This window comes from Dromaius novaehollandiae, chromosome 2 (genome assembly GCF_036370855.1).
Source record: "Dromaius novaehollandiae isolate bDroNov1 chromosome 2, bDroNov1.hap1, whole genome shotgun sequence".
Classification (NCBI taxonomy): domain Eukaryota; kingdom Metazoa; phylum Chordata; class Aves; order Casuariiformes; family Dromaiidae; genus Dromaius; species Dromaius novaehollandiae.
This window is the reverse complement of record NC_088099.1, coordinates 125,582,930-125,594,539: the sequence shown is the minus strand read 5'-3', so window position 1 is coordinate 125,594,539 and position 11,610 is coordinate 125,582,930. Positions and strand designations below refer to the sequence as shown.

General features: G+C 42.8%; 1 protein-coding gene across 1 annotated transcript in view; it reads left to right on the top strand.

Annotated features, from left to right (window-relative positions):
* Window positions 1-419: 419 nt before the first annotated feature.
* The window catches only part of ZC2HC1A (zinc finger C2HC-type containing 1A), a 40,444-nt gene continuing 29,253 nt past the window's right edge, over window positions 420-11,610 (top strand). The window contains exons 1-2 of the mRNA XM_064507372.1: window positions 420-560; window positions 731-789. Coding sequence (XP_064363442.1) covers window positions 454-560; window positions 731-789 — 166 coding nt within the window. The 5' untranslated portion in view covers window positions 420-453. The remainder of the gene's footprint in view (window positions 561-730; window positions 790-11,610) is intronic.

Here is an 11,610-nt window from a genome sequence, read left to right as displayed (position 1 = left end):
TTCCTCCTTTTCATCAATGAAAACGCACCAAAGGTGACCAAGCAGGTGCAGGCCATGGATGCTGGGTGGCCTTGAGCGGCCTTTCCCCCCCTGCCATTTAACGTGGCCATGTACAGCAGGGCTTGAAATGGCTTCTTGGAGTCTTCCCCCCGCTCTGCAGGCCAAGACGCACTCCCAGCACTCGAGGGACCCGCGGGCGGCGCGGGGGGCCGCAGGGGAAGGGAGGAGGGGGGCAGGAACGGGGGGGGCAGCCCTCCCGCACCGGGGGGAGGTGCTGGGGGAAGCCGGGGGGAAGCGAGAGCTGCAGTGGGAGCGGTGAGGCACCGCAAGCCGCCCGGGGGCGGGGGAAAGCGGCGGGCGGCGCGGCGGGGCGCGACGCGCCCCAGGGGCGAGGGCGGGCGGGGCGGTGGGGGCTGGGCCCGCTCGCGCCGCCCCAGCCAATGGGAGCGGCGGATGTTAGCGGGCCGGGCGGTGACGGCGTTGCCACAGCAGCGGCGGGGCCGGAGCGGTGGCGGCGGTCGGGGAGCGTCATGGAGGGGCTGGAAGGTGAGCGGCAGGGGTGGCTCGCCGCGGGGGGGCCTTCCTCCCTTCCCCTCTCCTCCCCGCCTTGCCGGGGGGGCGAGCGGCAGGGGCGAGCCGCGCCTTTGTGCTGCGCCGCGCCGCGCCGGGGCGCGTTTCGGGGCGGCGGCGGGGAGGGGGGTGTGCGGCGGGGCGACGGGACGTGGCGCTCGGAGGGGCGGCCCGGGCGCCGCCGGCCCTTCCCCGCCGGCGGCGCCGCTTCGCTGCGGGGTTCGGGGGAGGCCGGGCGGCGCTTTGTCTCGCTGGCCGCTCCCGCGGGAGGGCTACGGCTCCCGCAGCGGTTCCCCGCGGTGGCGGTGGCGGCCCGGCCCGGCGGCGCGCTGCGGGCCGCAGGTGCCCTGCGCAGGGCTGGAGCGCCGCGCTGCGCCGGGCGGCTTTGCCCTGTCTCGTGTTGTGAGACCGGAGGGTTGAGCTGGGTTCTGCGATACCCTTGTAATGGCAGGGAAACGGGTGTTTCTGCAACTGCATCCTGCGCCGGTTGGAATAAGGAGGATTTCGCCCTCCGAACTATCTGCTGTGGCTTGGGGGGTGTGAAGTTATGGTTTGCTGTGTGAACATCCCAGTGGGCCTGCTTTTACTGTGCTTTATGAGTTGCTCTAATATTGATAAGGACTAATACAACCCTGCACTGAGTAACCATCACTAACTTGTCATCAGGTCTTCCATGTTCTTCTTCACTGTACATAATTGAGCCCTTAAATGGGAATAAGAGTTAACCAGCCTTTATGCTTTACCCCTTCTAGCACACCCTTAGGGAACAGAAGTATTTCTCACTGAATGCCTATTTTCAGACTCTGTTCTTCTTATGCCTCTTCTTATGCATTGAGACTGTGTAAATATGGAGAACGTGATTTGGCATTAAAATGCCCAAGAGCTTCTCTTTTATTTGATTTACCTAAGCTGTTACTGAATGATAATGTCTTTTAAATTTGAAAGACAGCATCCAGTGGTTTGTCAAATAATGTTTTTTGGCACTCAGAGTGTCATGGCAGTGCTGTGACCATCCTGTGTCCCCTATCCAGAAGGGTAAGGCTTGCTCTCATTTTGAGGCTGCCATATGGCTGACTGCAGCTGGGACTGCATTTTATATGCAGTTCATCTATCAATCAATTTGGCTGTGAGCTAAAACAGCAAGGCCGACTATGCCAGCTGTGTCATATAGGCTCTAGTACCTTCATAACAGAGGGTGGGCAGATCCACAGATTTCAGCAGAAGCCTGAAAAATTGTTATTCTTCAATGGATTTTGTCCAGCTTTGCTGGTGTGCAAGGCTTCTGGAGATGGTTTACATTTTGTTTGTGTATCAGTAGGTATTGGGAGTGAAAGGAAGAACAACTAAAACAGAGTCAAATCTTGTATTTACTGTATGAGCCTTTTTTTGAAAGTACTTTGAAAAGCTAGAGTTTACGAAAGCATTTTTGTTTTTCGTAACATGAGATTTTCTTTCTGAACACTCGAGGTTAATTTGAGAATAGCACAGGTAATAAGCCATTTTCAGAAACTACATATATCCTTCCCTTTGGGAAATCCTTTATTCCATGTTGGTGTCTGGCATTCTTGAATGTTCAAGTTGTTGAAGCTGAAGTATGTGTTCTTTGGCTTGTTCATGGGTCACTTTGTGCTGTGTGGGTTTTTTTTTCTTTACTTTAAACAAATTACCATCGTTTTTGTTTCAAAATATTATGTACCAGTGTTGCTTGAGCTACAGCATATATAGGTAAACAGGGCTTTTATTTACAGCGTTAGGTATCATGCTTTTTTCCAGTCATTGCTGCACAGGCAACTCAGAAGAATGTTGCTGGTTACCATTTTAGATTAGATTTAGACCTACAGGCACAACTGCACAGTCATTCCCATCCAACACAAAAGCAAGGGCTGCTTCGAAAATCTGGCTCTGCGTCCTCCCCACCTCCTCCCTCTTGGATTAGCTCGTAGGAAAATCCATTCCCAGAGCCAATATATACAGCTAGGCCTGGCAGAAGTGTGTGTGTGTGGGGGGAATGCAGTTGGGGTAGAGGGCAGGATTTCGTCTTTTGGCAGCAGCCTGCCTATGTATGTGGCTGTGGAAGGGCCCCTCCAGCTTAGGACACTTGACCTGGACTCTCCACCTTTGGAGATAGTGCTTCACTTTTCTGAAGCTCAACATCATAGATGCAAGATATGTTTTATTCCTGTTTACTTAAGCATGTTTTTAATAAGAATGGCTGTACCTAGTTTATCATGATTCTTTTCATAATGTGGAGAGTCATATGTGTATTGATTGGTTTGTGGAGCTGCATTAGTGACATTTAAGGGCTGAATAGTATTTTCTTGTGTTGTAATCATCTCTCTCACTATGTGCAAGTTGAAAGGTTCAGTGAAATGGTGGAGTAGGTCTCTGTGTTGCTTTTTAAAATCACTCTGTCTTTTTCTTTTCCCTGAAAGTCTGTTGCTTCCTTGTATTAGTATATCAATATTGCTATCTTGAAAGGCAAATTTGTGTCTATTGCTACTGAAAAGCAAATTTGGAACGCTTAAGTTTTGTAGAAGGAATCGGTGCACACGTGTGTTATTACAAGTGACAAATTTGATGCATACTTTAAAAGTTAAATCTGAAATCACCATTTGTTATTTTGCAGCCTGCATAGTGTTTGGTTCTTCTTCAATTTTCATTTAATCTGCTGGTGACAGTATTTGCAGTAAAAGCCTATCTGTGTTTTCAAATGAGCTATTGACTTTAAATGTGCTGATCTTTAAGGTGAGTTTAAAACCTCCTCCTGAATGGTCTACCACGTCCTGAATCCCTGGACCATTTTTGATGGCTTGTCATGTGCTTGCCGCTTTTACTGCTGGATGCCAAGAAAAAAGCTGTCATGTTGGCGTGTTTGTCACTGTTTTGCTTGAAGGAGATGGAGGAGGGGATCCAAGCACTGAATTTCTGGCTTCATTTAAGCCGTACCAGCCCGACGGTGGTCTGTGATCAGCTTGTCTCCAGTCTGTTGCTTTTTATGGGAGGAGGCCTGGCAACAGCTGTTCAAGCTGACCAAATACCTCTTCCCACACTTGTCCCCAGCCTGTCCCAGAGGCTGGTCTGCTGCTGTCTCCGGAGCGAGTGGGAGAGTGGCAGTTGCATCCTCGGGGGAAAGCGCAGCTGTCTCGGGCAGGCAGAGGCAGCACCTGCCCAACCCCGCAGGTCTGCCCCAGCCCTGCGTGCTAGCAGCCGGGGCGGGCCCTTGGGACGGGACGGGACGGGATGGGTGGCTGCCTGCTCAGGAAAGAGCCTGCAGCGGAGTCTCAGAGCCAGAGCTTTCCCTTGCAGTTGCCAAGCAGGGACTACTGCGACTAAGCATTTGGACTCCAAGCAGTCTCCGTGCGCCCTTGAGGTCTCCTGGGAGTAAGATGCGCTGTATAATGTCCTCTCCATGGAGAGACCAGCGCTGTAATAGCATTTGTTTCTGGACTCTTTGCTGACCCTGAAGATGTCTGAGACACTCTGCTCCCTCCCCAGAAGGTGCAAGCTTTCTCGTTTGGGATTTTACATTAGTGATGTGTGGCTGGGGGAAGCAAGTATGTGTGCTGGCTTTACACAGAATTTTGGATGAGCCATTGCATTCTCTCTCTCTCTTTTTAATAGTGTGGGAAATTATTTCTGTTTTCAAAACAAAAAATGATATTAATAGAGGCCTTCCTTTTCTTTTGGTGTTCATCTTTGTCTTGCCTCACTGGATGTGTGCAGCAGCTTCCCTACTTTGGCAGCCATTTTCTTAAGCTCCATTTAAGAGAGGCCCCAGCCCCCTACAACGTTTCAGCTTTTTTAAAATATAATCCATCCAACAGCAGGAAGGATTAACTTTACAGTACTGCTTTTAAATCAACAAGTTGGAAACGATTAAAGATAGAAATGCAAAGCTAATATTTGTGGGGTTTTTTTGTTTTCTTTTTAAGAACTTGTTTCTCTCTGATAGCTGTTAAAACAATGAAAAATGCAGCCTTTTCATGAAACTGTTTTGTTTCACTGGGCATACCTATAGCTCTGTTAAGTAGTCTAAGTTTTATATCTTAATACACTGGATTATAGTGAGCAATGTATTTTTACCAATGCAGTTATATTTTTATTTGTGATTAATGTTGATGTTTTGGGGAAGAAATTGAAATTAAACATTTTACTTGAGAAAAACTCTGAAAACTGAATTCAGGGTGATATGTCAGGGGAAGCATGGTTTCAGAATATATTTCACTTTTAAAAGAAAGGAAGTGATACATGTAGACAGGAATTTGAATGTTTCAGGTTATTGCTTCTTCAGCATCTTACAACAATAGATTTTACCCTGTCTGCAGTTCTTTTTACAGAATTTTACAGCCTTTTTAGCTAAAACTGCAGGAACTAGATCAATCTAGTCACTAAATTCCATTGGTTAAACTGGATAAAGTGGAAAGAAGAATGTATTTTACTTGCACACGTGTATGATGTGGTTATTTTCAAGAGCTGTTGTGGCATTTCAGTAAGATCTGCTTCAAGGAGTGGGTCCAACACTTTCTTCTTGGCTTGCTTTTTAAAGATATTGTTCAAAATATTAATGAATCAGTGTATTATAAATGAAGTTTATTAGCAAAAATATTTTTAACACATTATTGTTAGCCAGGTTAGCTTCTGATAAATGGGCTGACTTACGAGAGTGGGATTGCTCTATCCAATTACATTTGAATAATAGAGCATTTAAGTTCAAGAATTGCCTTTGGGGTCAGTGGTGCAAAGCTGACTTGGTACAAGATTAATGTAAAAAGGCCGGTCTTCACTTGACTACCTACTTATAGTCATCCTGGTGCTTGTAGCCTAATACAGGAAAACAGCTTATGATGTCAAAACAGAATTCTGTAACTGTACACAGGTTTTGCAGGTCACGTTCTTTCTGCTGGCTGTTGGTCTTAAAACTCATTAATAGAAGCCCAAATAATGTATCTGAAAGTCAAGTGGATCAAATAACGCTGCTTATTTATATTCAGTTTTGTTGCATTTCCTTATGCATTACAGGGGAAGCCATCATGCTTTTTCAGGGAAATCATCATAACCAGCTGCATCTCTGAAGTGCCCGTACACTAACGTACACAGCATGGGGAAACAAATAGAAGGAATTAGAGGTGTGTGTGTGGTTGCAGGGCTGCAATCTTATTGAGATCACAGAGAGGTGGTGGGATAGCTTACGTGACTGGAGTGCTGCAGTGGATGGATACAGGCTTTTTAGGAAGGACAGACTGGGAAGGCAAGGCGGGGAGTGGCCCTGTATGTGGGAGTGCAGCATGAGTGCATGGAGCTCTGCCTGGGGGCAGGTGAGGAGCCAGCTGAGGGCTTATGGGTCAGGATTAGCAAACAGACCAGCGCGGGTGGGTGTCTGCTACCGACCACCCGATCAGGAAGAAGTAGGTGAGACCTTTTTCAGGCAGCTGGAAGAAGCCTCGCATTCAGAGGCCCTGGGCCTCATAGGGGCCTCTAACCACCCTGATACCTGCTGGAAGGGCAACATAGCAGGTACAAGCAGTTCAGGTTTCTGGCATGCATTTATGACAAGTTTCCAGCAGAGATGATGGAGGAGCTGAAGAGGGGAGGCTCTGTGCTGGACCTCATACTTGGAACCAAGGAAGGACTGGTCAGGGATGTGAAGGTTGAGGGCAGCCTTGGCTGCAGTGACCGTGAGGTGGTGGAGTTCAGGATCCTGAGAGGAGGGAGCAAGGCAAATAGCAGGATCACAGCCCAAGACTTGAGGAGAGCAGACTTTTGCCTCTTTAGGGATCTGCTGGAAGAATCCTGTGAGATACGGTCCTGGAGAGTAGAGGGGTCCTGGAGATGTGGTTGATTTTTAAGGGTACTTAGTGTGACTTTGGTAGGTTTCAATATAAAAAGTTATGCTTTATATGAGGAAGAGGGAAGAAGGTTAAAGAAAAGGGGAATACAACATGAGTTGTGCACGTGCTGTGGGTGCAACCATTCTTGACTAAACACAATTTATTTCTCAGTCACAAAAACCTTATTCACAGGATCTTCTTCCACGTTGTCCCTTTTCATCAACCGGTGAGGCTTTCCCTTGATACATTATTTTCAAGAAAATAATACAGAACTCAAGTTCATCAGACTTATATTCAAAACTCCAACAGTGAATTTGACATATATAACGTGCTTGCATTGTCAGCCTGAATCGTTGATATGAAAACATACAGTGGTTCTATGAAAGTCTTGCTTGAGCATTTTGGCTTGAAGGAATTGAAGGTATGCTGCTTTTTGTTATCTTTTGGAAGCAGAACTGACAGCTTTACACAAGATTAGACTGCATTGTCAATACAGAAGTAGAAAAGAATTCATGAGTCTTCTAAAATTAGGGGTGGGTAGATAAAAGTAGATTCGTTTGCTATTTGTTATACAGTTATGAATAATCTAATTGCATAACAGTTTTGAAGTATGTGGAAGATTGAATATTAAGAGAAAGAGAGCTTGCTACGTTGATTCTCTTGCTTTCTTTACTTGTCTGCAACCTAGTGCATAGCATATCCAGACTAGACAGGATTGCTTTGGTGAGGTAAATCATGCTCATCATGCAGTTATAGAACAGAGTTTAGGGAAGTGTTGACAGTATCTTCTGTTGTTAGTATGATACATTTGTCTGATGACCTTCATTTGCATTTCAGTATTCATGGTAGCAGAATCATGAAAGCTTGCAAAACTAGCAACCCCGTTTTTTCTGTCATTGATATCCTTTTTTTCTACTTTTGTATTTTCATACTTATTTTCATTATTTTTTTAATGCTCTTTAAAATTGGTGTAGTAAGCCTTTCAAATAAGTGTTATTTGTCATCAGTCTTTTCAGTGGTGAATGTTGTTAGTTATGGTGATGATTAAAAAAAAAACCATAACCCAGCCAGCACTGATCAGTGGATATATGTTGGAGAGTGGCAGTTCCCAGGTGACTGTGATGCTGTGGCTTGATGGTATAGATTCCAGTTAAGGTGAGGAGTATAAGGACTGAAACGTTTTTTCATAAGTGAAGCTTGTGGAACTCTTAAGGAGTGAAAAATCAGTTGCTTTTATTGGAGATGGGAGGGGAATTATGCTCAGAACAGTCAACAGTTGTAGATTACCTCTTGGTTTCAAGTAGGTGATTTCAAAGCTGGAAGTCACACCAGAGTGTTTCTGTAAGCTTGAATGTGTTAAGGCTTGATGATTCTGATTATCACAGTTGTCTGGCCAAAGTCATTTAGTATTGTCATCACTGCTGATAAATAAAAGGTTTTGAAGGGCAGTCAGACAAATTTTGCAACATGACCAACTGCTGTTATTAGGATTTAATACTGCTTTTATCTTTGAGGTCCTGTGTTTCTTTGAATCATTTTCTACTTTATATCTAGGTTCAGATGCATGCTGGTGTATGCAAAGCCCTCCGAAAGAGAAAACTGTAACACAATTTCAATTAACAGTAGTTCAGGAATAGCGCTTTTACTCCCTCTGGGTGTACAGTCTATTTGCACAACTGCGTAATTCATAAACATAGCAGCAATCACTAGCAGCATGCCTGTGGCTCTGTCAGATCGAACATGGGTGTGTTGATCGGCCTGCATATTATACCATTAAAGATAAATCTGATGGGCCTGCATATTGCACCATGAAACATAAATCTGAGGATTCACACCTTGCACTTTCAACTGTGAATTAGTTGGTCTATTTGAACGTGAGGGGGAGAAGCCCCCTAGCTATTTAAGTCTCAAAGGAGTCTAAACCCATCTCTAATGGGGTTTTTATAGCTCAAATGTAGCATCTACAGGTCCTACATCTGAGAAAGAGTCTGTATGGCTACGCTGTCAGACGTCGAGTTCTGCTCAAACTTTACATCAGAACTCCAACTTCAAGAGCAGAAAGTACAGGTAATTGGTCAGTGACCACATGCAAAAAGAATGTGTGCAATAACTTAGGCACATGCAGGTAGAAAAAAAAATTGGAAGACTGTTGTACTCTGAAAGTAGCTGGAGGAAGCAGGGATAGACTAGAAAAACAAGTGATAAGAGTCTGTTGCCATTTATGCCTGAGAACAGACTCGCCTTCCCTAGACTGGGAATTTTATTAGCAGCAGTAAAACAATCTAATTGTTTAATTCAGACAACCAGCATCTTAATAGACTGAACTCAGTTTCTTTTTACGTGAGACCTGGTGTGAGCCAGATGGTAGGAGAAAAGGATGTAGAGCTGCTGTGTGCCATAGGTATGGCATCGCTTCAGCTGAAATATTTCTGCTTCCTTTGGTATTCATATACCTAATTTGAACAGATTTTCTTGCTTTTCTCCCTAGGTATATTTAGATTAGATGAGAGTAATTATGTCCTTTTCTAAGATAACTAAATTCATTCATGTTTAATATAGGCATGTAAGCTGCTGGTGATTAGTGGTGTTAAAGATGATAAAAGGAAGAAGTAGTGTAGCTCTTGGATCTTGAGTTTTCTGTGGTTGCATAACCAAAATAGTGCAATCTCTGCATTGTTGCTAGGCTTAAAGAAAATTGAAGCAAAATTTAGGCACCGATTTGACACTCTCTTACTACCAACTTCTATTACCAGATTTGCTTACCAGGCAAATCCTTTCTTCTGTTTCTTGAGTTGAGTCTTCCCTGTTTTTATCCCCCCCACCCCCCCCCAGCTCAAAAAGGCTATTCCTCATTTTCCTATTGAGTATTTTTCCTTTTTATACACTATTTTATTCTTTTCCCCTTCACTTCTTACTCTTGTCATTGCTTTTGAGTTTTGATTCCCTCTCCCCCCAGTCAAGCTTGTTTCACGTGAAGGTCAACAAGGCCATGCTGGGGTATCTTTTCTTGCTCTGATGGGTGTTTTACCCCTCTGTGACGGAAAGTAGTAGTGGCAGGAGAGATCTCCCATTTATAGTAGTGAAGCTGGCTGGAGAAATCCTGCTTGATCTGCAGAGTTGTCTTGTGTGCTCTGGTCAACCCACAGGAAGTATGAAGCACTGGAGGAGTTGGGTAGCACACCTTAACAAATCTTGGTGGCTTCTGTGATTTTATTATTATTATTATTATTATTATTATTTTATTATATTTAAGGCTCTGTCCACATTGTCTGCTAAATTTTGAGTTGCTGCTTTAGAGAAAACCTTGCTGAAGTTATTTGTTACATTGATACAACCTATTTCTGTTAACTTTTGATTGGGAAAAGAAAAAAAGAGGCACTCCGTGCTTCTTATTAAGAAATTTCCAAATTTTCAGCTGTAAGATCTTACTTTTATTTGCTTTTCTTTAACTTTATCAGGCTAAAATCTCTTGGAATAAGATTGTCCATTCTGATTGCTTTTTCTAGTATTTTTATGGAAAACTAGGCCAAATATGATTAAATCATCAAAAAAAAAAAGTTGTCCTTTTTATTGCTGGTGTTAAAAAACTAACTTTTGACATTACTACCAAAAATGTGGAGAAAGTATTTTCCTTTATTATGAGCATTTGTATCACTGGTTATGTATATAGCTTTTGCATAGCAGGTATGCTGACAAGACTACATTCTTAGAAAAGGCATTTGTGTATAATAGCTAAACTTTCTTGTTCCCTTCCCAATCTCACAGTTTTATTTTCATTTTTAAATTTTAAAATTACCAGATTTCATGTTGATGATGTTGCTAACCCTTCCCTCTGGGAAGGCTGTTGGGCTCTTGTACAGAAAAGTTATGGTTTGATGGTTTTTTTTCTTTAAAGGAAGAAGAAATTCATGGAGGAATGGCTTAAGAAATTGAAGGGACTAGTGTGCAGGTCTAAAGGAGTGTAGATTTCCCAGTTTTAATGAAATTTTAGGAACTATAATTTTTTAAATAACTGTATTTTTGTGTTTTTGAATTAGTGATTTGTGTTATGGGGGAGGAAGTATTGGCAGTAGACACAGCTCTTGGCAAATGTGATTATTGAGTGCCTGCCAGCAACTGAGGAGGGTTAGGAATGCTGGAAGGAAATCCAGCTCTGTAACTGTAGCTGCACTGAGTGCTAATTGACATTCATTATACATTGGTATGTTGTATGTAAATACTCCTAGATCTCTTGAGCATCTGTCAAATCTACTCTTTCGCTTTGTTTTTTTGATGGCAAATTTAAGCACCAGTTTGAGTTTGATGAATAGAAGAATATGGTGACTATTCTTCATTTACTACTGTGTATATTGGAAAGAGTTATAAGATCAGGGATTTCAGTGAGAGAATGTTATACATCTGATTTTTGAAGATAGGTAATTGTAACTTATTTTAGCTAACTTCTTAGAAAAGAAAAAAAAAAAGATGCAAGTGGTCTTATTTCCATGAAATACTGCTCAGTACTCTCACTACTCTCAGTTGCCACTTGTTGGCAATTTCTGCAAAGTTCAGAATGGTGCTAAATAATATGATAAAATAAAGTTTAACTCTTTTTAACAGGAGTGAATTTCTTATGATGTCTGTTAGAATTATGGAGTGTCAAGAATTTTGAAGAATTCAGTCATGAAACAAAAAAAAAGAATCTGTGCATACCTTGTATTTCTGAGTGGGAGAGTGGAGAAAAGCCTTTACAGGCTTAGCTGCTTTGTCTTGTGAAAAATGGTGAGGGCAGGTTCCAGCTATCTAAAATGTATTATACTGGATCATCATTACTAGTGAGTAATTCTCAAGCCAGAGCATAACTATATATATATATATATAAAAAGCCTATGGATTTTTTTTTCAGAAAGGGTTGTTTAAAATAGAGGTTGAAAAATTATCATTAATAATAAAAAATAAGTTCCTAGTAAGTTTTGGTCTAAACAGAAGTCTTGCTTTTTTCCTTCTGTTCTTGCATCTGAATTATCTGCAATATTTTCTATCTTGCCTCCTTTTTCCCTACTTGTATATGCATATAAACACACATTTAGATGGCAAACGAATAGGCTTAATTATGACTTAAGTGTTATAACTCAAGATTATTGTCAGTACAGCCCTGTTATGCTGGGATAAGGATGTATTTATGTCTGTATGAAAAATGAATATAAATTAATGAAGAAATGATATTTGAGGA